The sequence below is a fragment of the Salmo salar genome, chromosome ssa12, assembly GCF_905237065.1.
Source record: "Salmo salar chromosome ssa12, Ssal_v3.1, whole genome shotgun sequence".
NCBI lineage: Eukaryota > Metazoa > Chordata > Actinopteri > Salmoniformes > Salmonidae > Salmo > Salmo salar.
The window spans coordinates 46,928,621-46,953,868 of NC_059453.1; the positions used below are offsets into that span (position 1 = coordinate 46,928,621).

Here is a 25,248-nt window from a genome sequence, read left to right on the forward strand (position 1 = left end):
CCAACCAGTGATTCTGTAATTCTGTCACGATAGAATCAGGGGCGAAAATCTGATATCAACTTTGGAGGGGACAATTACATGACATTTTCTCAAGAGCAATTCCTGAGGGGGACACCAAAAGTTGTGCTGTAACACATAGCCTACATTGTAATATGGTAAATGTATATTGAGGAACCAAAGAAATAAGGTGTTTGCCGTACTCCTAACTACCGGAACCCAAAACTACACAACTAATCACAACAGCAATACCATTGCCTTTAACCAATCTTAGTTTAAGTTGAGAGTGGGGGTATCCATGGCATTTTCCCATTATGTTCCTATTTTACAAGTCAAAAAAATTGAGAACCTTTCATAATGTTGCCAAACAAAGACTCAACAAACTTACCTGAGACGCCCTGTCTCTGCCAGTCTGTCCCTGCATATCTGTCCCCAACTTTGCTGTCTGTGTGCCATCTGTTGCCTGCTCTGCCTAATGACATCATTGTGAAACATTTCCATTAGAATTTCATTTCTTTCTTATGAACATTTTTATCAACTAGTCTTTCAGATATTAGGCTACTAGGGTTCTTACTTTGCGTTTTGGTGTACTGAAAAATACTCTGATGTCCGTCTTTTATTTTTCTGCCATTTTTCTACCTGGCTGGCTACACACACACACACACACAGTGTGTAGGTTATTTACAGTAGGAGTAGGGCTTCTATCATCTTATCTTTTATCATTCTATTTGGGCTTCGATCTAAAAGCTAGCTAGCAAATGTGAAACGGATTAAAATGACAAGAGTTGACAGCTGTATGAGTTCACCATTTACACAACATATGCTGCAACCTTTTGTAATATTAATAGTTTGTTTCATATTGGCTGGCTTCCAACAATAGCTGAATTTGCAAAGCAAGCGAGCACCAATTCCGTTTCAGTGGCGTTTGCTATAATCTTTGCTACCCGGGTTAAATAAAATAAATAAATAAAAGTTCCCTTGCGACAATTTAGCTTTTGCAACGAGACCATTAAATATACTTAAGACAATGGTAGAAGAGAGTGTAGTTCTGTTCAGTTTGGACTTCAGTTTATCGCTAACCTTATCACAGGGACTTTGAAGCACTAACTTACATCATCTGCATGCTGATCTTGGAATAAATTGACGATAGCAAAGATTCCATCTTTGACGAGGCCACATAAATGGAATAGGTACTAGCTAGCTTAATAGTTAATATTTGCGCGCTAGCTCTGCATATTCAGCTAGTGTGTGTGCGCGATTGACTGGATTAACCTCACGTCAGTTACGTTCATTGAGTGCCTTTCAGACAGTAGACAAGACCCCTCTTTTACCTTGCCAACTAAGGAACTGGCAGTGGATCAAACCATTGTGAGGCAAAGGGTGGGGGGGTCGCAATCTTTTGAAACTTAAAAACACGCTATTAAGTGTCTATAATCAGCACAATTGCTTTCATTGCGTATTATTAATATTATTTAAATTACATAGTTATGTTTCAGTGATATATTGGGGGGGACAAATCATATTTTTCCCAGGATGGGGGGGTCGTGTGTCCCCCCTGGGATTTCCGCCCCTGGATAGATTGGGAAGACTGTGAAGGTGATCATGATGCATTTAGGAGTGTTTAGACTTCCTCCAGGCTGCAGGAGAGCTCCAGGGGAGATGTGGCATTTGATATAAATGTGAGGATGGTTCTTCTAGCCCAAAAACTTGGACTTGGTTATGCAGCTCTAAAGAAAATAAGCAATGTCCTAGGGATTCCTTCCTTGCTTCTCAGCTCATATCAGAGACATGATAGGAGAATGACAGGTAAATAATAAGTCAGAGTGGACCAATATTGTCAGGTGACTTGCTGTGTATAAAAAATATGTATTTCCTTGCTCCAGCAAATGTATTTGAAATGATTTGCTGTTTTCCTAAACAAAAGTACTAGTGCATGAACAATTGTAAAGTATTAATTTCATTAAGAAATATTCATGGAAATATATTAATGACGATTTATAAAAACAGTAATTTGAGGATTGTATCACACTGTATTGTGCCCTTATACCGTGCCTTTACACATGAATCAATCGTGTCTTCTCTTTATGCTTCGGGTCCACAGTCAGCATACAGCTTCAGGGCTTTGTGTGAGCAAGCCCCACAAACAAATCGGTTGCACTGAACAGTTTTTATGGGCCTCGTTTCGTGTGCACCTGCCGACATTACATTGCCTTATTTTTCCTGAGTGGGAGCTGTTGTGCTTGGGGAAGAGGGCGAGCAGGACCTGCTGCCTCCGTGGCCTGCTTGCTTCTTTCTTGGCGTTAGTGCTCACGAAGCTCATATGCCTGCCAAGGAAATTGATGTGAAGAAGTTATCCATGGTCAGATTTCTGCCTTTGCCCATGTAAGGCTCCACGAGTCTCAAAACCAGTCTCGGACAGTCGCTCACCCTATGGCCTGATTTAATCTTTCCCCAGATATGGAAAGCCATTGAGCAACTACTTGGTTTCGACATCGGCGGCTAACCAAAACTTAACTAAAGTCACATTTGCCATTATCAGTTTCTATCGGCCATTCATCCATTGATGACAGAATAGCATTTTTAAATTTTACGTTCATTATGTTACTAGGTTTTGCTTAGTAGCCAGAGCAATGCTGTTGCGCATGTGCTGAATGCATGGACAGCATGGATATTCTTGGAAAATGTGTAATTTGGAAAAAGAGTTGCACCTGTTGAATTTTGAGTTATTTGACAAAGGTAAGTGTCAGAAACCGGAGAATTTGCTCTTTCAGATACTATATAGAAAACACAATGTTTTACCTGTTTGTTTCCCGCTTATTAACTTGGATAGTGTCAAGAATATGTTTTGCATTATTCTAAAGGCCTACTGCAACACATAGCATGTTTTCGTTTTCCTTACAATAAATTGCTTAGTAATATTGTTACAGTAAATAAAACAGTCCTGTAACATATTCTTTTTACAAAGTAAAATGTAAAAGAAAATGGTATCAACCTGCAAGGCGCACGGTCAAAATGATTAAAATGAGTGCCAACGCTGCTAAATAGGCATAACACAAAATTAAATCAACCTCTTCACCCTCATCATTCAGTTAGGCGTATTTCAAATTCAATTGTGAAGTAACTTGCACTATTATCGCCCATTCCATCCATTTGTCATTCATTCAGTGGGCTGGTATTGTTTGTCGCTGGATAGAGTCACGGATATTTTAGCTTTATTTTAAAGGCCTACAGCAACATGTAGCATATTTTTGTTTTCCTTACAATACATTTGATTAGTAATAGAATCACAGTAAATAAAACAGTCCTCCTGTAAAGGATTCTTTTTACAAAGTAAAATTTAAAAGAAAATGGTATCAACCTTGCAAGCCATTCGGTCAAATTATTAACATGAGCGCCAACGCTGACAAATAGGCATAACACAAACTCCATCATTACACTATTGTCTTTCTAAATTAAATGAACTTCTTCACCCTCCTTATCATTCAGTTAGTCCTAATTTAAATTAAATTGTGAAGTAAGGTGCACAATTATTGGCTATTCTTTCAGTAACTAAAGAGAGTTACATTAGCGCCTGCCTGAGTAGCAACGTCCTACAGCAACATTGTCTTAGCGAATTAAGTTAGGAATAGGTAAAAAGGCTCTAAACAATTTTCTGTTTGGGATATCAAAATTCGGACATATGAGCAGTGTAAAATACAGACATTTTCAGGGAAGGAGCAGGGCATAACTTTTTTTGGGGGGGGGGCTGATTTGTATTTATAAAATCAAACGTCAGGGGCCTTTGGCCTATGAAGGTTGTAGTGTTAAGTAGTACTTCAAATTATTTTTACTTAGTTAATTTACACCACTGCCAACACTGGAGACATTCTTCAGCAAAGATACTAGGATGGAAGCAAACGTAAGTAATTATAACGTCATAATGAATAGTGCAAATATGTTAGTTAATGTAAATTGTTAGGATTGAACTGGCTATTTGTTTGCATAACCTATATAATATAACAGAGAAGCTATGCTACAATATTTGAAATGTACATACAAGGGGGGTTTAGGGGTTTTAGAGAACTGTGCATTGTGCAGTCACAAGATAAGTCAACTGCTAAAGACAATAACTACACCCGGCAACAGGAAGTGCGTCACGAGGTTGGGACCAACCTCAACGATAGGATGAGTAACTTTAAACCATGCTCATCCTCCCTCTGACAGGCCAGCAGTGAGCGGGAACTATCTCTGTCAGAGTATTTAAGGAAGAACAAAGGATGTGTCGTTCTCTTCTCTGTTTTGACCTGCGTTGTGTTACAGTGAGACCGTATATACGAACATCATATTTACCATTCAAGTGTTTGCATTAATTAAAGTACAAAGAAATCAGAAGTTACTCTGCTAACTATTTAGTTCTGATACCAGATTTGAATTGACGTGACCCGACAAAATGACTATACATATTTTTTGTCATCAAGTTAATTTAGGAAAATTGCTATCAGCAAGCTAACTTTAGGAGCGTTTTGACATAAGTATGACATTGTAATTCGTGTTTAATGATTTAGGGACTCCTGAGAAAACCAGGCTGTCGTCTTGTGAAAAAGTGGATGTAAAGAATCTAGCTAATGCTGGGCGATGACCAATCACAGGGGTTGGTATAGGGTCCTGCTAGAATATGTAAAGTTTAGTTCCAACAATCACTGTTCGTTGTTTCTACGTATGTCCATCGCTAGCTTTAACAAGAAGAATGGAGGAGAAATTGATTACTGCTGTGGTGGGGTTCCCAGAACTCTTATCATGTGACTGACTCTTTTTAAGTACCAACAAACAAACAAAAATGCAGCGTGAAGGAAATGTGGCATAAGTCATTGGTGTCCCTGGTGGGTTTAATAAAATAATGGTTGTGTCAATATTAAATATGTCAATATTAGCTGGCTGGCTAGCTATAAACCTTCCCAACAAACATGACTGAGCTTTGGGGCTGAGATGGCCCAAAATCAGCCATCAGTGGCCCCTCGCGGTCGAGAACATTCCAGGATTGAACCCGCAACTCAGTGAAGACGTACGCGAGCTGCGTTTAAATGTGAATGATTTTTAATGAGGGAACGGTCGACTTCACAAACTGACATGTAAGCAATCGGCTCAGCCATAACATTTGTTAACGTTACTTGTTTTGTGAAAAAACGTGATTTGTTAACTTAGTAAACGTGTAAGCGACCTCCTAGACTGAATGGTTTGAATATTTTACCGATAGTCACATTGCTTGTCTGGCCAACAAAACGAATTTAGCAAGAGCTAGAAGTTATTTAATGTTGACTTTGTGGCCGTTTTACAAAAGTAAGTCAATTATCAGCGAATTCGCTGTTTCAACCCAACCTGTTTCAACGCAAAGATATTTATTTTAAAGCTAAACCGCCACCATAGGTCACTTACCCAATGTTAACTTTTGTTTATAGCCATTATGATGTTAGCTTACGTTAGCGCGTTAGCCACACTAGCTCACGTTTAGCATAAAAATATTACAAAGCATAAATTGACTACGATCACTTTGTAATATGTAAGTCATTAGCTAAGTAACATCTATTAAAGGGGGCATAACTAACTTGAGATGAAAATGTACACATCTAGTGCAAGGGAGTAAGCTTATACATCTATGTACTAGGTTGCTATCTTAACCTGTTAGGGCTAGGGGGCAGTATTGACACGGCCGGATAAAAAACGTACCCGATTTAATCTGGTTACTACTCCTGCCCAGTAACTAGAATATGCATATAATTATTGGCTTTGGATAGAAAATACCCTAAAGTTTCTAAAACTGTTTGAATGGTGTCTGTGAGTATAACAGAACTCATATGGTAGGCAAAAACCTGAGAAGATTCCAAACAGGAAGCGCCCTCTCTGACAAGTTGTTGTTCATCTTGGCTCTTTTTATTCAAGACTGAGGATCTTTGCCGTAACGTGACACTTCCTACGGCTCCCATAGGCTCTCAGAACCCGGGAAAAAGCTGAATGATATCGAGGCAGCCTCTGGCTGAAACACATTATCGCGTTTGGATAGTGGCTGGTCAGAGTACTCTGAGACTCACGCTCGTGCACGAGGGCACGAGATGTATTTATTTTCTCTCTCTTTGTACGTATTACAGGCTTTCCCGGTTGGAATGTTATCGCTTTTTTTACGAGAAAAATGGCATAAAAATGGATTTTAAACAGCGTTTGACATGCTTCAAAGTACGGTAATGGACTATTTCGAAAAAAAATTTGTCACGAAATGCGCCATGCTCGTCACCCTTATTTATCCTTTCGGATAGTGTCTTGAACGCACGAACAAAACACCGCTATTTGGATATAACAATGGATTATTTGGTACCAAACCAACATTTGTTATTGAAGTAGAAGTCCTGGGAGTGCATTCTGACGAAGAACAGCAAAGGTAATAACATTTTTCTTATAGTAAATCTGACTTTGGTGAGTGCTAAACTTGCTGGGTGTCTAAATAGCTAGCCCTGTGATGCCGGGCTATCTACTGAGAATATTGCAAAATGTGCTTTCACCGAAAAGCTATTTTAAAATCGGACATATCGAGTGCATAGAGGAGTTCTGTATCTATAATTCTTAAAATAATTGTTATTTTTTTGTGAACGTTTATCGTGAGTAATTTAGTAAATTCACCGGCAGTGTTCGGTGGGAATGCTAGTCACATGCTAATGTAAAAAGCTGGTTTTTGATATAAATATGAACTTGATTGAACAAAACATGCATGTATTGTATAACATAATGTCCTAGGGTTGTCAACTGATGAAGATCATCAAAGGTTAGTGCTGCATTTAGATTATGTCAGCAGAGTACCCAGCCAGAAATAATCAGACACCCATTTTTCAAGCTAGCATATAATGTCACATAAACCCAAACCACAGCTAATGTTTTGCTTTCGTTGTAAAGCCTTTTTGAAATCGGACAGTGTGGTTAGATTAACGAGAGTCTTGTCTTTGCTACAAGTGGTTTACCCCGCTGCCTAGGCAGCGAATAGCCTGAGAGAAAATTATGCACACACCTGCAGCCAATAGGAGTACAGGTGTCCCTATATAAGGGGATGCTTCCCCTCAATCAGCCTCCCGAAAAATTATCTTCAGCGTGACTGGGGATCGGCAGGGCCTTAAGCCCTATGGGGCTCCGCTCCACTCATAGAACTGGAGTTACACTCCGGTAACTATCGTTCTACATCGTGGAGCTCCGCCCCATAGGGGAGCTCTGCTCCTAGTGGTTTAAGGCGGAGCGAAACGCTCCCAAGATGTACTCCCTGCCGAGCCAAACACTTTCCACTTAAGAAAAGGTCAGCTCAGCAATGGCTGCGACCAATTCCCACAGTACTGTAACTTACTGTGAACCACAGTAAGTTACAATGTGCTGCGTCCTTGATCTAATCCGCTCACTCAGTCTAAAGGCAAAGCCAATGACTAGTGACCAGATCATAGAATATGAGTCATACTTACTGTACCACAGATAGATGAACTCAACTCTATTGATATTCAGATTGGTCTAATAGTACTGTAATATCAATTACAAAACTATATCCCTAATCCTTCTGCCCAACACAGTCAGCCTGGTGGGCAAATTATAGTACATGACTCCACTGTGCCATTCAGCCAGGAGTCATGTCCTGCAGTCCTTCTAATCAACGGGGAAAAAACGGACCTGATGGAAACCCTGTCCATTAGTCCTGTGTTTTTCCGCCTTATTTCTAGCCTTCACCTCAGCAAAGCTGAGTACAGGCTGAACCAATTTAGAAGACATGTTCACTGCTTTCTCAGTGTAATTCACCACACTCAATCCATAGGCAGAGCCAATGATTTGTGGGCAGACGATATATTTTAGGCCAACTATCCTGCTTTAGCAGATGTATGAGGCCTCAATATTCCTTCAACTTTAGTGACCGGTCTAATAGTCAAGTAACACTAGGTTACAGTACTATTTCCCAGCACGATGACACACTGGTGGCAGTCTAAACATTCCCTGTTGTATTGACAATGTCAAACAAAGGCTATGTTACACGTGTCTCTCACGTGTCTGTCAAAAAAAAAGAGCGGACCTAATGGGAACCCAGCCCATTAGTCCTGCAACCTTTCTCAACTACGCTGAGTACAGAACGAGCTAAAGAATTAGACGACATGTCCAATAGGTAGAATCGGATAAAAGGAGACGGTGACGACCACGACGCCGCTGCACAAATATCCTCTACTCCAATTCCTCTGAAAAGTGCCGTAGACGCCGCTACTCTTACGCCATGAGGCATTGGTCGGCCCGCCGTCTCAATGCCTTCGCAAAGCCAATGAGACAGCCGCTGTTTTGAAAGTGGTCTACCCAGTGCGTTAGCACCGTGACACACAAACAACTGAGGTGATGACCTAATCATCGCTGTGCGCTGCACGTAGCACGCTAAGGCGCGCACCGGGCACAGGCGATGAAGTCTCTCCTCTCTCCGCTCCTCATGAGGAGGGGGGGAGAAAGCCCATAGCTCAACAGTCTGTGACCTGTATGAGTTCTTAATAACCTTCGGCGTAAATGCCGGGTTAGGACGTAACACCGCTCTGCTCAAGTCGCCATTTATGGCAAGGCAGTCGGGTCTCGTCGAAAGAGCACACAAATCACTGACACGCTTGGCTGTAGTCAAGGCAAGCAACAGTGCCGTCTTCAAAGACAACATCTTGAGGGGGATTTGACTCAATGGTTCGAACGGCGTCTCACAGAGCGCCTCGAGTACCAACGTTATATCCCACTGTGGTAGCGTGGCTCTAGCCACTGGCCTAAGCCGCCGCGTCCCCAATAGAAACCGTTTCACTAAAGGATGACTGAACACAGTGTCTCTGCCAAACCCCTCATGACAAGCTGAAATCGCTGCCGCGAACACCTTAATGGTGGCGGGTGAGCGCTGCTTGTCAAACATGAACTATAGGAAAGAGAGCACACTCTCAACCTGACAGCACACGGGGTCCACATTCTCTGTAACGCACCATTGTGAAAACACGTTCCATCTACTGGCATAAGTCCTGTATGTGGAACTGGCACGTGAGCCCTGTATGGTTCTGATTACCGAATCAGATAACCCACGGCGCTCTAACCTGTCCCTCTCAGTTTCCAGACCTTCAGTGGCTGGCTGATCAGAGGCCATTGCTTTATCATGCCTGCCGCCTGAGACATTGCGTCCTGTCGATGTGGAATTGGCCATGATGGCGCAATCAACATTTGAATCATCTCTGCGTACCACAGAGCCCCTGGGCGGTCAGGGGCTATCAATATGATTGACAGCCCTCCTGTTCTCACACGGGCTAGCAGTGGGAGAATGCAGGACAGCGGTGGAAATGCGTACAGGAGAACCTCTGGCCACTGGTGCGCAAAAGCGTCTATCCCTAGTGGCGGTTCGTCCTGGGCTCGTAGAGAAAACCATAGGGGACACTGCGCGTTCACACGTGATGCGAACAGGTCCACCTCGGCTCTCCCGAACCGTTCCCATATTTGGAGAACAATCTCGGGGTGCAGTCGCCACTCGTCGTCTCGGGGACCCCCTCGAGACATGAGGTCTGCGTGCTGCTGTCAACGAGCGAAGGTGCTCGTGAGCCCACAGCCACAATTCCTCCGCCAACCGGTGGAGTGCAGGAGACCTGACTCCCCCTTGGCGATTTATGTAGGCTACTGTCGTTCTGTTGTCTGACCAGACCAGCACGTCGTGCCCCCGTAGGGTGGACACGAAGTGGGTCAGAACCAGTAGAACCGTTTCCAATTCCAGGAGGTTGATGTGACGTCCCGATTGGGACCACACACCCCCGACTGCCCGAGCCTGACATGTCCCTCCCCATCCAGTCAGACAAGCATCTGTGTACACTGGGAGGTAGGATGACACCGCCTATTGCGACCCCTTGCGTCATTACGCACGGGTCTCTCCAATAGTTCAGATCCGCTCTGAGCGAGAGGGGAACTGTCACCAACCGACGACGGTGCCTCACTGGGTCCAGTCGTAGTTGAGCAAACCATCGCTGTGTTTTGCGCATGTGCAAAAGTCCCAGCGGAACCACGGAGTGGGCAGACGACATGAGACCCAAAAGTGTCATGACGGAATGCGCCGTCACCATGTGATTCGGATAAAACTTTCTCAGGGCTAGCAACAGGGCAGCCCGTCGAGGATCCGAAATTCGCGCCCTCATAGTCACAGTGTCGATCTGTAACCCCAGATAGACAATCTGCTGACTGGGCCAAGGCGCACTCTTTTTCCAATTCACAGCGAACCCCAGACGCGTGAGGTGAATCACTGTCTGTGTCGTGTGTGTGATCGCCAGCTCTGCTGACGGGGCCAAGACCAGTAGGTCGTCTAGGTAGGCTAATAGCCTTATCCCCTGACGGCGTAGCGGCTCCAATGCCGTCTTTACACATTTGGAAAATGTGCGAGGTGCCAGAGCGTACCCGAATGGCATTCTCGCATACTCGTACGCCATCCCTTGAAAGGCGAAACGCAGAAATTTCCTGTGACGCGGAAGTACCGGCACATGAAAATACGCGTCCTTTAGATCTATGCTCACACAAAAGTCTCTGTTGTGAATACATTCCAGTAGGCGTTTTGTCGTGAGCATTCGGAAAGGCCGTTTGGCTACGCTCTCGTTGAGAGTGCGTAAATCCAATATCGGCCTCATTCCCCCCGTCTTTTTTGGCACTAGGAAATAGGGCGAATATAGCCCGCTGTTCCTTTGCTCTTGGGGAACTACTGTGACCGCCTCCTTCGCCAAAAGTTCCGTAATCTCTTTCACAAGAGCGGCTACTTTCTCTGGCGTCTTCATCACCGTCTCCACCACACCCGAGAACGGGGGTGGGGTTCGATAGAATTGAATGGCATAACCCTTCTCCAGCGTCCGACTTAGCCAGGAGGAGAGGGTGCAGCTTCGCTGCCACTCCCAATAGTGCTCTGAGAGCGGGAGAGCGCGAAGCTGTGGTACAGACAGTAGGAAGGACCTGTATTCCTCTATGGCCCAAGCCGCCGCTGTCTCCCAACACTGAAGTGGTGGGACAGCCCAAGGTGGGCCCCTTGCGAAAGGGGGAGGGAACACTGACGCGTTCTGTGAGAATCGGGGGCGCCGACACTTCGGTTATACATGTAACCTTGTGGTTCCAGCCCTCCGTGAACTCAGCACGGGTCTGCGCTACACTAATTGAGGCGCCAGCCTGAATTAGTGCGCCGTCTCCCAACAGCGATTGCTTCATCGGCCCGCTAAGGGGCAGTGTATGCATGCTGCTATTAAAACCCCTATCTACTTCACTCCTCAGAGTGTGTAGTGCTGGGTTTTTATGAGGTATAGCATGACGGCTCATTACGAGCGTCCGTCTTGCTTTCCTCTTGTCATTCACACTCACAACTTTCCTCTGTGTGCGTTCAGCTCCGCTGCTGCACACAGAGTGGTGAGAGGAAGAGCGAGAGATAGAGAGAGAAGGAATCTGAGCGGTCTCTGTTTTGTTATGGAAAAGAGGTTCTCTTGTGACAAAGTCAGATGGAACACATTCTTTATTGAACACAGACACAATGACTCCTCCATCCCTTTGCAGGGGTGGGGGATGAACAGTGGGCGCCCTCACATGAAGTGCAGCACTCTCTCCCGTCCTCTCCCCCTCGTCCCGTCATGGCCGTCGTCTCTTCTGACTGCCTCTCGACTGCCAGGGCGACGAAATGAACGGGGTCTCTCTCGCCGGTTTCACCGCCGCCTTCTCTGGTGCCGCCGTAGGGGCTGGGCCCGCTCTCGGCATTCCAGGTGTAGCTGCTCGACGGGCTCTCCGTCTGGCCGTAGACCCTGGTCTACTGGAGACGGTGTAGCGATGGGGATCTTTAGTAGCTGTCTTCGACCCTCCTGCCAAAGGCAGGTGTCTAGCCAGCTGCTTTTTCTCCTCCTCAAGCTTCCCGAAACGCGCCGTCGCATCTGTGACGGCGGCTCCAAAAAGGCCGCTGTCAGAGATGGGGGCGTTTAATAGGGCGGCTTTGTCGGTCTCCTTCATAGCCGTCAAAGACAACCAGAGGTGTCGTTCCAGGACCACCAAAGTGGCCTTGGATCTCCCCGCACATACAGCCGATGCCTGTGTGAGATGGAGAATGGCGCCAGAAATCCTAAACGCTTCCTCCATCTCCTCTCCCGACAGCCCCTCTCTACCCGTGGTGAGACGGGGGAGAGAGGCTGCTAAGAGGGCAATATTATTTGCTGCTGCTACAGCCTGTGTACTTAGAGCAAAGGCCTTCTCATCCAGCTGCGCTGTGAGGCGGTCCTTGTTCGTAGGTAATGTGGGTCTCTTGGCAGACGGCCAAGAGCTCGAACCTGGCACGAGGTGAGCTGCCTCGAGCCTAGGTATCTCTTGGAGTCGTTCTCCGTCTACCTTGGTGAATGGAATATACGCCTTCACCGGCGCTCTGGCCGTCAAATGCGTTTCCCATGCACCCTCCACATATCTTGCGAGCGAGGACATGGTCGGCGCTAAAAGTACCGTTGCCCGTCTTGGTCTGGAATAGGGGCCGCCCACCATCAAATCCACATCCGGAACGGAGGGAGTGGGGGGCAGTGGAATGTCCAGTCTGCTCGCAGCCCGCTCAATGAGCCCTGTAAAATCAGAGCGCAGAGAGGCCACCGCGAAGGAGAGGGCTGCTGAAAATTCAGAGCCCATCTCCTCCTCGCCAAAGGATGAGAAAATCCCCTCTCTCTCCCTAGGGAGGGGGGTCCTTTCAACATCGGTCGGTTGACTGGATTCTTTTGGTGGAGAACCCAGACATTTCCCAACATCCTCCTCCTCCTCTTTAGAGGCGCCGTCATCAAATGATGCCTCAGAATCTGAGGCTATCATTGATATAGCGTCCTCAAGAGGGAAATCCTCACTGAAAAACGCCCATCGCTGTTTCCTCTCCTTTAAAGAAAGAAGTGAACAGCTAGGGCATTCCGGAGGATCTGTGAGGCCGCCCCTAGCGTGCTTTGAACCTAAGTACACAAAACAAAGTTCGTGTGGGTCCAGAGCCGCCATAGTGGAGCAATGACACTGAGCTCTTAAAAGAGCTTTTGGGGGTGGAAAAGATGTGCTCATATTCGGACGACGTCAACAACAGGATATTGACGACGGGTTCGTCCTGAGATTCTTCTCTTCTAGGCTTCTTCAGTCCAGTCCTGTCGCTGAAGATAATGGGAGGCTGACTGAGGGGAAGCATCCCCTTATATAGGGACACCTGTACTCCTATTGGCTGCAGGTGTGTGCATAATTTTCTCTCAGGCTATTCGCTGCCTAGGCAGCGGGGTAAACCACTAGGAGCAGAGCTCCCCTATGGGGCGGAGCTCCACGATGTAGAACTCCAGTTCTATGAGTGGATCAGAGCCCCATAGGGGAGCTCTGCTCCTAGTGGTTTACCCCGCTGCCTAGGCAGCGAACAGCCTGAGAGAAAATTATGCACACACCTGCAGCCAATAGGAGTACAGGTGTCCCTATATAAGGGGATGCTTCTCCTCAATCAGCCTCCCGAAAAATTATCTCACGGGTCGCGTGATGTGAATCACTGTCTGTGTTGTGTGTGTGATCGCCAGCTCTGCTGACGGGGCCAAGACCAGTAGGTCGTCTAGGTAGGCTAATAGCCTTATCCCCTGACGGCGCAGCGGCTCCAATGCCGCCTCCACACATTTGGAAAACGTGCGAGGTGCCAGAGCGTACCCGAATGGCATACTCGTACGCCACCCCTTGAAAGGCGAAACGCAGAAATTTCCTGTGACGCGGAAGTACTGGCACATGAAAGTATGCGTCCTTTAGATCTATGCTCACACAAAAGTCTCTGTTTTGAATACATTCCAGTAGACGTTTTGTCGTGAGCATTCGGAAAGGCCGTTTGGCTACGCTCTTGTTGAGAGTGCGTAAATCCAATCCAATATCGGCCTCATTCCCTCCGTCTTTTTTGGCACTAGGAAATAGGGCGAGTATAGCCCGCTGTTCCTTTGCTCCTGGGGAACTACTGTGACCGCCTCCTTCGCCAAAAGTTCCGTAATCTCTTTCACAAGAGCGGCTACTTTCTCTGGCGTCTTCATCACCGTCTCCACCACACCCGAGAATGAGGGTGGGGTTCGATGGAATTGAATGGCATAACCCTTCTCCAGCGTCCGACATAGCCAGGAGGAGAGGGTGCAGCTTCGCTGCCACTCCCAATAGTGCTCTGAGAGCGGGAGAGCGCGAAGCTGTAGTACAGACAGTAGGAAGGACCTGTATTCCTCTATGGCCTAAGCCGCCGCTGTCTCCCAACACTGAAGTGGTGGGACAGCCCAAGGTGGGCCCCCTACGAAAGGGGGAGGGAACACTAACGCGTTCTGTGAGAATCGGGGGCGCCGACACTTCGGTTATACATGTAACCTTGTGGTTCCAGCCCTCCGTGAACTCAGCACGGGTCTGCGCTACACTAATTGAGGCGCCAGTCTGAATTAGTGCGCCGTCTTCCAACAGCGATTGCTTCATCGGCCCGCTAAGGGGCTGTGTACGCATGCTGCTATTAAAACCCCTATCTACTTCACTCCTCAGAGTGTGTAGTGTTGGGTTTTTATGAGGTATAGCATGACGGCTCATTACGAGCGTCAGTCTTGCTTTCCTCTTGTCATTCCCACTCGCAACGTTCCTCTGTGTGTGTTCAGCTCCACAATGGGCTGTGCTGCACACAGAGTGGTGAGAGAGTGGTGAGAGGAAGAGCGAGAGATAGAGAGAGAGAAGGAATCTGAGCGGTCTCCGTTTTGTTATGGAAAAGAGGTTCTCTTGTGACAAAGTCAAATGGAACACATTCTTTATTAAACACAGACACAATGACTCCTCCATCCCTTTGCAGGGGTGGGGGATGAACAGTGGGCGCCCTCACATGAAGTGCAGTGCTCTCTCCCGTCCTCTCCCCCTTGTACCGTCATGGCCGTCGTCTCTTCTGACTGCCTCTCGACTGCCAGGGCGCCGAAATAAACGGGGTCTCTCTCGTCGGTTTCACCGCCGCCTTCTCTGGTGCCGCCCGAGGGGCTGGGCCCGCTCTCGGTACTCCAGGTGCAGCTGCTCGATGGGCTCTCCGTCTGGCCGTAGACCCTGGTCTACTGGAGACGGTGGAGCAATGGGGATCTTTCGTAGCTGTCTTAGATCCTCCTGCCAAAGGCAGGTGTCTAGCCAGCTGCTTTCTCTCTTCCTCAAGCTTCCCGAAAGTGACGGCGGCTCCAAAGAGACCGCTGTCAGAGATGGGGGCGTTCAATAGGGCGGCTTTGTCAGTCTCCTTCATAGCCGTCAAAGACAACCAGAGGTGTCGTTCCAGGACCACCAAAGTGGCCATGGATCTCCCCGCACATACAGCCGATGCCTGTGTGAGATGGAGAATGGCGCCTGAAATCTTCGACACTTCCTCCATCTCCTCTCCCGACAGCCCCTCTCTACCCGTGGTGAGACGGGATAGAGAGGCTGCCAAGAGGGCAATATTATTCGCTGCTGCTACAGCTTTTGTACTCAGAACAAAGGACTTCTCAGCCAGCTGTGCTGTGAGGTGGTCCTTGGTCGTCGGTAATGCGGGTCTCTTGGCATACAGCCAAGAGCTCGAACCTGGCACGAGGTACGCCGCTAGTGTGGCCTCGAGCCTAGGGATCTCTTGAAGTCGTTCGCCGTCCACCTTGGTGAATGGGATATACTCCTTCACCGGCTCTCTGGCCCTCAAAGGCGTCTCCCATGCACCCTCCACATATTTAGTGAGCGAGGGCATGGTCGGCGCCAAAAGTACCGCTGCCCGTCTTGGTCTGGAATAGGGGCCGCCCACCATCAAATCCACTTCCGGAACGGAGGGAATGGGGGGCAGTGTAATATCCAGCCTGCTCGCAGCCCGCTCAATAAGCCCTGTAAAATCAGAGCGCAGAGAGGCCACAGCGAAAGGAGGGGGCTGCTGAAAATTCAGAGCCCATCTCCTCCTCGCCTAAGGATGAGAAAATCCCCTCTCTCTCCCTAGGGAGGGGGGTCTTTCAACCTCGGTCGGTGGACTGGATTCTTTCGGTGAAAAACCCAGACATTTCCCAACATCCTCATCCTCTTTAGAGGCGCCGTCATCAAATGACGCCTCAGAATCTGAGGCTATCATAGATATAGTGTCCTCTAGAGGGAAATCCTCACTGAAAAATGCCCATCGCTGTTTCCTCTCCTTTAAAGAAAGGAGTGAACAGCTAGGGCATTCCGGATTATTTGTGAGGCCGCCCCTAGCGTGCTTTGAACCTAAGCACACAAAACATAGTTTGTGTGGGTCCAAAGCCGCCATAGTGGAGCAGCGACACTGAGCTCTTAAAAGAGCTTTTGGGGGTGGAAAAGGTGTGCTTATATTAGGACGACGTCAACAACAGGATATTGACGACGGGTTCGTCCTGAGATTTCTTCTCTTCTAGGCTTCTTCAGTCCAGTCCTGTCGCTGAAGATAATGGGAGGCTGACTGAGGGGAAGCATCCCCTTATATAGGGACACCTGTGCTCCTATTGGCTGCAGGTGTGTGCATAATTTTCTCTCAGGCTGTTCGCTGCCTAGGCAGCGGGGTAAACCACGATGTAGAACCATTCGTTAGTATACAATCTAGAAAAAGGATACAATTCATCATGGCAAGCACATACAGCTTGCGCCTTTTGTAGCAGCTAGAACTGTTCTACATCGTGGAGCTCCGCCCCATAGGGAGCTCTGCTCCTAGTGGTTTACTCCACTGCCTAGGCAGCGAATAGCCTGAGGGAAAATTATGCACACACCTGCAGCCAATAGGAGTACAGGTGTCCCTATATACAGTGAGGGGGAAAAGTATTTGATCCCCTGCTGATTTTGTACGTTTGCCCACTGACAAAGAAAATGATCAGTCTATAATTTTTATGGTAAATTTATTTGAACAGTGAGAGACAGAATTACAACAAAAAAATCCAGAAAAATGCATGTCAAAAATGTTATAAAATGATTTGCATTTTAATGAGGGAAATAAGTATTTGACCCCTCTGCAAAACATGACTTAGTACTTGGTGGCAAAACCCTTGTTGGCAATCACAGAGGTCAGACGTTTCTTGTAGTTGGCCACCAGGTTTGCACACATCTCAGGAGGGATTTTGTCCCTCTCCTCTTTGCAGATCTTCTCCAAGTCATTAAGGTTTCGAGGCTGACGTTTGGCAACTCGAACCTTCAGCTCCTTCCACAGATTTTCTTTGGGATTAAGGTCTGGAGACTGGCTAGGCCACTCCAGGACCTTAATGTGTTTCTTCTTGAGCCACTACTTTGTTGCCTTGGCTGTGTGTTTTGGGTCATTGTCATGCTGGAATACCCATCCACGACCCATTTTCAATTCCCTGGCTGAGGGAAGAAGGTTCTCACCCAATATTTGACGGTACATGGCCCTGTCCATCGTCCCTTTGATGCTGTGAAGTTGTCCTGTCCCCTCATGTGTCCACCTCCATGTTTGACGGTGGGGATGGTGTTCTTGGGGTCATAGGCAGCATTCCTCCTCCTCCAAACACGGCGAGTTGAGTTGATGCCGAAGACTTTCACCCAGTTGTCCTCTGAATCATTCAGATGTTCATTGGCAAACTTCAGATGGGCATGTATATGTGCTTTCTTGAGCAGGGGGACCTTGCGGGCGCTGCAGGATTTCAGTCCTTCACAGTGTAGTGTGATACCAATTGTTTTCTTGGTGGCTATGATCCCAGCTGCCTTGAGATCTTTGACAAGATCCTCCCGTGTAGTTCTGGGCTGATTCCTCACCGTTCTCATGATCATTGCAACTCCACGAGGTGAGATCTTGCATGGAGCCCCAGGCCGAGGGAGATTGACAGTTCTTTTGTGTTTCTTCCATTTGCGAATAATCGCACCAACTGTTGTCACCTTCTCACCAAGCTGCTTGGCGATGGTCTTGTAGCCCATTCCAGCCTTGTGTAGGTCTACAATCTTGTCCCTGACATCCTTGGAGAGCTCTTTGGTCTTGGCCATGGTGGAGAGTTTGGAATCTCATTGATTGATTGATTCTGTGGACAGGTGTCTTTTATACAGGTAACACGGTGAGATTAGGAGCACTCCCTTTAAGAGTGTGCTCCTAATCTCAGCTCGTTACCTGTATAAAAGACACCTGAGAGCCAGAAATCTTTCTGATTGAGAGGGGGTCAAATACTTATTTCCCTCATTAAAATGCAAATGAATTCATAACATTTTTGACATGCGTCGTTCTGGATTTTTTTGTTGTTATTCTGTCTCACTGTTCAAATAAACCTACCATTAAAATTATAGACTGATCATTTCTTTGTCAGTGGGCAAACATACAAAATCAGCAGGGGATCAAATACTTTTTTCCCTCACTGTACTGTGCATCTGCATGTGTGTGTTTTAAGGTATTTACTTACCGGAGTTTGCAGAGCCTCCCAAATGAGAGACTACGCCAGTCAGCTGGTAGTAGCCATTCACTGACTTTACTGGCTGCTGCTTCTGTAAGAAAACACGTGATCATTGGGTTCTCATTTCCTCTACAATCCACCACACTGTCTACAGTTCATTACACTACTAGTCTACTGCAGGAGATCTACTATATCGTGTACTCATAACTATCTCAGTGTTCTGTCATAACTTATTTTTCACTGGTTTCACACTCTACCTCTCCTCACCACTGAGGCTGTCCGCAGCACTTTCCCTGGTTCCTGGTCATTTCAATCTGAGGGGTCAAATATACATATAAAGAGCTGTGAAAATGTGGTCACTTGTCTGAATTGCTCTGGTCTTAAACAGCTTCCGTACATCACTGAAGATGTCTGAGAAACATTTTAATTTGCAGCTGCAGGACCGTTTTGGGAGTGGGTGGCCTGTGTGGTGTTGGAACAAGAATAGTGTTGATGTGCCACTGGGGGATGGACACCTGGATATTGGGGGCCTGGTTGGTCAGGGCCTGTGGGTTGGCACTGTGCAGGGGTGGCACCATGTCCCCACAGAGGGTGGAGAGCCTCAGCTCCTAAGGAAACAAAAGAGGAGCCTCCAGCTTCTCCAACCCCCCCAGGTCCTCCAAACCTCTTCTGATGCAGAACCAACACACTGCCCAGAGACAGAGAGGAAAAGAGAAGAACAGACAGAAAATGAAACCAGTCAACAAAATAACAGATGAGTGAAATCTGTTCGGTGGTGCTCATCCCTAAGTCCTACAAAATGCTCAGGAAGGTAACTACTCCGAAAGGCTCAGGACACAATGACCACTCATTTCATTAAACACTGCCAGTCCTATGAGAGGTTATAAAGGGGCAACTCACAGAGGCAGTGTGTGGAACTGCTCCACCTTTGAGGCGTAGGTAGAAGCCTTTGCAGCCATTACATGTGAATTCAACCTTTTCGCCCTGGGTTAGAAACAAAAGCATTACAAAATGAGTGATACCACTTCAATAATAAGATACCGTATCCTGAGGCAGTGGGCAGCTTGCCCTGGGTGTTAGTCTGAACACCCAGGGCTGAGCCCTATGTGCTGACTTTGAAAGTGAGTGCTAGGCTGCTTAGCAAGGTGCGCTCAGAGCTGAAGTCCAGTGAGAGGTGATCGTAGTCCTCTCTGGTGGACGACTCACGCCCACAGCTTCAGAAGCAGGACAAAGAAGAAAAATGCATCAGGTCTGTTTCTGTTTCAGGTCTCTACAATGTTATGCCATGTGTTTTGTAATATTATTTGTAGAAAGATCATGGTACCAGTAGATACATTACAACCAATGGTAGCTCTTACCTGGTACATGTGCACACTGACACAAGCTGGAACTCCAGCTGGGAAACAGGGCAGGTATAGTTCACCCCAAGCATCTTCAGTATCATGCCCTCCTCCTTCAGCTGGCACAGCATATTCACAAGTAACTTGTGTGCGTCCTATGATGAGAAAGAAAAATACCAAGATAAAATCAAATTATTGAGAGAAAATAACCCTTGCAAATAGAGTGCTTGTTCAGAAGAGAGTAGTGCCTCAGTTACCTGTTGCGTGTTGGCCAGATACTTCAAATCATATCCCGACAAGGAGTATTTGACCTTCCACATGAGGCCTGCTTTTGTGGCCTGGTTTGCGCCACTGTCAGGTATACCCGAACGGTTCAAATCAGACAGACACCTGTAGAGGAGACAGAGAGTAAATTAGTAGCTGACTGGATGGTGTCAACCTTCTGGCTTCTGCCTGAAGAGGCAGATTATATCCAGAGTATATCCAAATATTTTTTATCTAGCCCATCATTAGAAATGATTAATTCGATAAACCCCGACTTAGATGGGGAAAAGATTTCGGTATTGATCTTGATGAGGGTCTATGGAGTGACCTATGCAGGGATGGTGTTACATCCACATTGAACTCCAGATACAGACTGCTCCAGTTTAATTTCCTCCATCAGCTCTATATCACCCCATCTAGACTGCACAATTTCAACCCTGATATCTCCTCCCTATTGTTAGGGTTGAACTGGCTATTTGTATGCATAACTTATATAATATACCGGGGAAGCTATGTTACAATGCTAAGTACATAAACTACGAGTAAATCAACTGTTGAAGACAAGAAGAACTACAACCGGCAACAGGAAGTGCATCACGACGCTGGGATCAGCCTGCACGCCGACGACAGGAGGAGCAAGTTTAAACCACGCTCCTCCTCCCTCGGACAGGCCAGCATTGAGCGGGAAATATCTCTCAGTATAAAAGAGAGAACAATAGAATGTGACGCTCTCTTTCCTGTTTGCCCTGCGAGGTGTCACAGAGAGACCGTATACGAACGACATATTTACCACACACGTGTTTGCATTAATTAAAGTACAGCTAAATCAGAAGTCACTATGTGCTGACTCTTTTGTTCTGTTACCAGAAACGAACTGTCGCAACATTTACACTATGTTTTAGATGTGGCTCAGATGAAGGTACATTCCTCCATTCCACTTGGCAGTGTTCAAAACTACACGGTTTCTGGCAGGGGGTATGCGATACCATATCCTCAATTCACGGGGTTGCATTTCCTTTAGACCCAGAGGTCTGTCTACTGGGTAACTATACTAACTCCATTCTTAGGCAAATCCATACTATAAAGCTAACAGAAATATTGCTAGCGATTGCCAAGAAATGTATTGCCTTGAAATGGAAATCGGATTCCCCCTGCCAGTTGCAATGTGGCTATCGGAAGTTAATAGTTGTATCCCACTGGAGAAAATCACTTACTGCTTGAGGAATAAGTTAGACATTTTACAGAATTTGGCAACCTTTTATTGACTATATGGAGAATCACATTGATTGAATCTCTATATAACCCTTATATAATATTTCACACGTAATGTATAATATGTAGCTTAAGGCAGGTGACCATATGATCCAATGTCTTGTTATTATTATTTTTTATTTGACTCTTTATTATGACTTATTTATTGTATGTTTGTATATATAATTGTTATTATTTTTTTTTTAATTACGCTCGTCTCTTACTGTCACTTTGTCCTATTGCTGTCTAATAGCTTTTCACTTTTTGTTTTGAATGTTCTTAATTGGAAAATGGAAAAATAAATATTCAAAAAAAGAAATGATTAATTCGATTCAATGCAATTTCACCTTTGAGGACTGACAATGAAGCAAAACAACAAAAATGTGTTGTTTATTCTCCTAAGATATTTGGTTTGGATTCTGCTCTCAATTCCAGAGCATTTTAAAAACTACCAAATTTCCCATACTAATGTGGAATGTTCAGTCAATGAGCATTATGGGCAATGTAGTCATTCTATAGTTTTCAAATTGGCCTACAAATATCTACATCATGATTGTTGTTCCTCTGGGTTATGAAGATTCCGAAGAAAAAAAAAACTGGAAAAAAATTAATAAATGCAGTGCACAGCAGAATATGAAGTGGTTAAGGTTAGGGAAAGGGTTAGGGTTAGCGAAAATTCTTTCCTAACCTGCTCCGAAAATCACTTTCAGTAGAAGTGACGTGAAAAGAGTGTGTCCCTTCTTTAATTTATGACCACAAATAATGGGTGGGTGGGGGTGTGTATGCTTTTTAGCCTTCCCTTACCTGAGCAGGTTGGAGAAGGGGGAGGAGCTCCAGAGTTGTTCCTGGCGTAGGATTTCCTTTGAGAAGGAAGGCAGGACCAGGAGGCACTGCCGAGTGGCATTAAGGAAGCAAGTGTTGCCAATGTTAGGCAACCTGTGAAGAAGAAGCAGCCATCAGTACACACATAGAGAGACAATATTCTAGAAACATAGAGTGGCCTATGTCATAAACCTTCATAACTCTAGAAAATATTGACAATGGCAGCCATCTTGGTCAGGTAAAAGTTCTTTGTCATTCTGTGAGTACACAAAGAAGTGGATGTCCTTTAGACCAAGATGACCATAATTCATGGGTTTATAAATATCTAATAAAACTGACATGCTTGATAGTAAGCCCCATCCCCATAGTATATCAGACATTGATTTCTAAACAATAAAGAGCTTATTTTCAATGCATCTGCAGTGTGTTGTAGTTGCATTTGCGGTGTGTTGTGGTTTACCCAAGAAGTTCCATGTTGACCAGGGCTCCCCATTTGTCCTCTGGCCCCCTGGGTGTCCTCTGACCCTCTGGTGGCTGAGCTGGCCCTGGGAAGAGTCTGGTTTCTGGCGGCTGAGACTGGCCTCTGCGGCCTTGGGCTAGAGTGGTCCTGAAGAGACAGAGGTCTGAAGGAAGGAGAGAAACGGGTCTAAAGCCTCCAAAGCAGAGATAGTATCACTCTACACAGTGTCTCTCTTAAATACTATACTGTACTATAAACACAGTCTGAGTAGTTATGCATGTATTGCAGTCCATGTAAATGCATTGTTCTAAGTAGACCAGGGCAATAGGTTAGTACTCTATTTATCCACTAGATGTGATTAGAAGAGCCTAAAACTACAGTTTGAGGAAAATAACTTTCTGGGACTGTGTTATCAAGCATCTCAGAATAGGAGTCTGATCTAGGATCTGTTTTGCCTTTTAGATCATAATAAATCAGAACTTCATGTACATTTCATGTACACTTTTTATGTATTCCTCAATCAGAATGTACTTTTACTTTTCTTCTTCCCACTAGGTCTAAGAGAAAAATACTAATTACCTGATTTCATACCTTTTTTGCACCAGCAGAAACAAGCCATGTTGATAACCAATGAAGACTGATACATATCCACATTAACCCATTGTTCAAATTGGCTTTAAGACCATTGTGATGTCATAGGTCATGTATCACACCACTATCTGGCAACCCAATCTAGATTTGTTTTAAATATAGTGTTCAATTATCAAATATGTTTTATTGAAAGCAAAGTTATGCAGTATACATAAAGTATTGTAGATGTGCTCCATTGTTTTCTTGTTCCTTTTTTTACATACATTTTTTATATATTGTTTAATTGAACATGCCACCACAATAAAGGCATTTTAAGTGCCTTCATCTTCCTTGTTTTTTAATAGCTTCCATGTTGTTTGTGGGTTGGTGATCGGTTTATTGAAATGCTAAATGCTTTTTCTCTTATTCACCAGCAGATGGACAACGGGTTGGTCAAAAGAATGTGAACAGGTGATAGAGATTTAGCCTAAACCTCAAACAACGATCCAGATTGGTTAGGGACAGTTGTCCGTATTCAATCACATTTATTTATAAAGCCCTTCTTACATCAGCTGATGTCACAAAGTGCTGTACAGAAACCCAGCCTAAAACCCCAAACAGCAAGCAATGCAGGTGTAGAAGCACGGTGGCTAGGAAAAACTCCCTAGAAAGGCCAAAACCTAGGAAGAAACCTAGAGAGGAACCAGGCTATGAGGGGTGGCCAGTCCTCTTCTGGCTGTGCCGGGTGGAGATTATAACAGCACATGGCCTAGATGTTCAAATGTTCATAAATGACCAGCATTGTCAAATAATAATAATCATAGTAGTTGTCGAGGGTGCAACAAGTCAGTAACACAAGAGTAAGTGTCAGTTGGCTTTTTCATAGCCGATCTTTGAGAGTATCTCTACCACTCCTGCTGTCTCTAGAGAGTTGAAAACAGCAGGTCTGGGACAGGTAGCACGTCCGGTGAACAGGTCAGGGTTCCATAGCTGCAGGCAGAACAGTTGAAACTGGAGCAGCAGCACGGCCAGGTGAACTGGGGACAGCAAGGAGTCATCAAGCCAGGTAGTCCTGAGGCATGGTCCTAGGGCTCAGGTCCTCCGAGAGAGAGAAAGAGAAAGAGAGAATTAGAGAGAGGACACAGGACACCGGAAAAGACAAGAGAAATACTCCAGATGTGACAGACTGACCCTAGCCCCCCGACACATAAACTACTGCAGCATAAATACTGGAGGCTGAGACAGGAGGGGTCAGGAGACACTGTGGCCCCATCCGATGAAACCCCCGGACAGGGCCAAACAGGTAGGATATAACCCCACCCACTTTGCCAAAGCACAGCCTCCACACCACTGGAGGGATATCTCCAACCACCAACATACCATCCCGGGACAAGGCCGAGTATAGCCCACAAAGATCTCCGCCACGGCGCAGCCCAAGGGGGGGCACCAACCCAGACAGGAAGACCACGTCAGTGACTCAACCCACTCAAGTGACGCACCCCTCCCAGGGACGGCATGGAAGAACACCAGTAAGCCAGTGACTCAGCCCCCGTAATAGGGGTAGAGGCAGAGAATCCCAGTGGAAAGAGGGGAAACCGGCCAGGCAGAGACAGCAAGGGCGTTGCTCCAGCCTTTCCATTCACCTTCACACCCCTGGGCCAGACTACACTTAATCATAGGACCTACTGAAGAGATGAGTCTTCAGTAAAGACTTAAAGGTTGAGACTGAGTCTGCGTCTCTCACATGGGTAGGCAGACTATTCCATAAAAATGGAGCTCTATAGGAGAAAGCCCTGCCTCCAGCTGTTTGCTTAGAAATTCTAGGAACAATTAGGAGGCCCGCGTCTTGTGACCGTAGCGTACGTGTAGGTATGTACGGCAGGACCAAATCGGAAAGATAGGTAGGAGCAAGCCCATGTAATGCTTTGTAGGTTAGCAGTAAAACCTTGAAATCAGCCCTTGCCTTAATGATGAGTATTGTATTGAATGGCCTCTAAAAGTACATTTGAACGTGTCCCATTGTCACGTCCTGACCAGCAGATGGAGCTATTGTATTAGTTTTGGGGTCAGGACGTGGCAGTTTTGTGTGTGTGAATGTTTGTTGGGGATTGGGACTTCCAATTGAAGGCAGGTGTGTTGAGTTGCCTTTGATTGGAAGTCCTATATAGGTGTG

The 25,248-nt window shown here is 46.0% G+C and overlaps 1 protein-coding gene across 2 annotated transcripts; it reads right to left on the minus strand.

The window, feature by feature from the left end:
- Positions 1-428: 428 nt before the first annotated feature.
- LOC123725512 (ubiquitin carboxyl-terminal hydrolase 37) lies at positions 429-23,131 on the minus strand. 2 transcript variants are annotated; one of them, XM_045691428.1, is made up of 8 exons: positions 22,506-23,131; positions 22,028-22,159; positions 19,966-20,098; positions 19,727-19,863; positions 19,269-19,582; positions 18,884-19,056; positions 18,378-18,682; positions 429-469 (listed from the first exon to the last, which is right to left on the minus strand). In XM_045691428.1, the coding sequence occupies exons 1-5, from the start codon at positions 22,517-22,519 to the stop codon at positions 19,471-19,473; spliced, it is 528 nt and encodes a 175-aa protein (XP_045547384.1). In that variant the 5' UTR covers positions 22,520-23,131; the 3' UTR covers positions 429-469; positions 18,378-18,682; positions 18,884-19,056; positions 19,269-19,470. The 2 variants fall into 2 exon arrangements, with proteins under 2 accessions (XP_045547384.1, XP_045547383.1); XM_045691427.1 differs by having other exon boundaries at positions 18,378-18,459; positions 18,626-19,056.
- Positions 23,132-25,248: the final 2,117 nt, after the last annotated feature.

Bases quoted from the DNA above. Each gene is read 5' to 3' on its own strand.
- LOC123725512 (XM_045691428.1), bottom strand. The intron at 19,864-19,965 runs GTAACTGAGGCA...TTCTCATCATAG, and splicing joins ATCTGGCCAACACGCAACAG to GACGCACACAAGTTACTTGT. The intron at 19,583-19,726 runs GTAAGAGCTACC...CTGCTTCTGAAG, and splicing joins TCAGTGTGCACATGTACCAG to CTGTGGGCGTGAGTCGTCCA.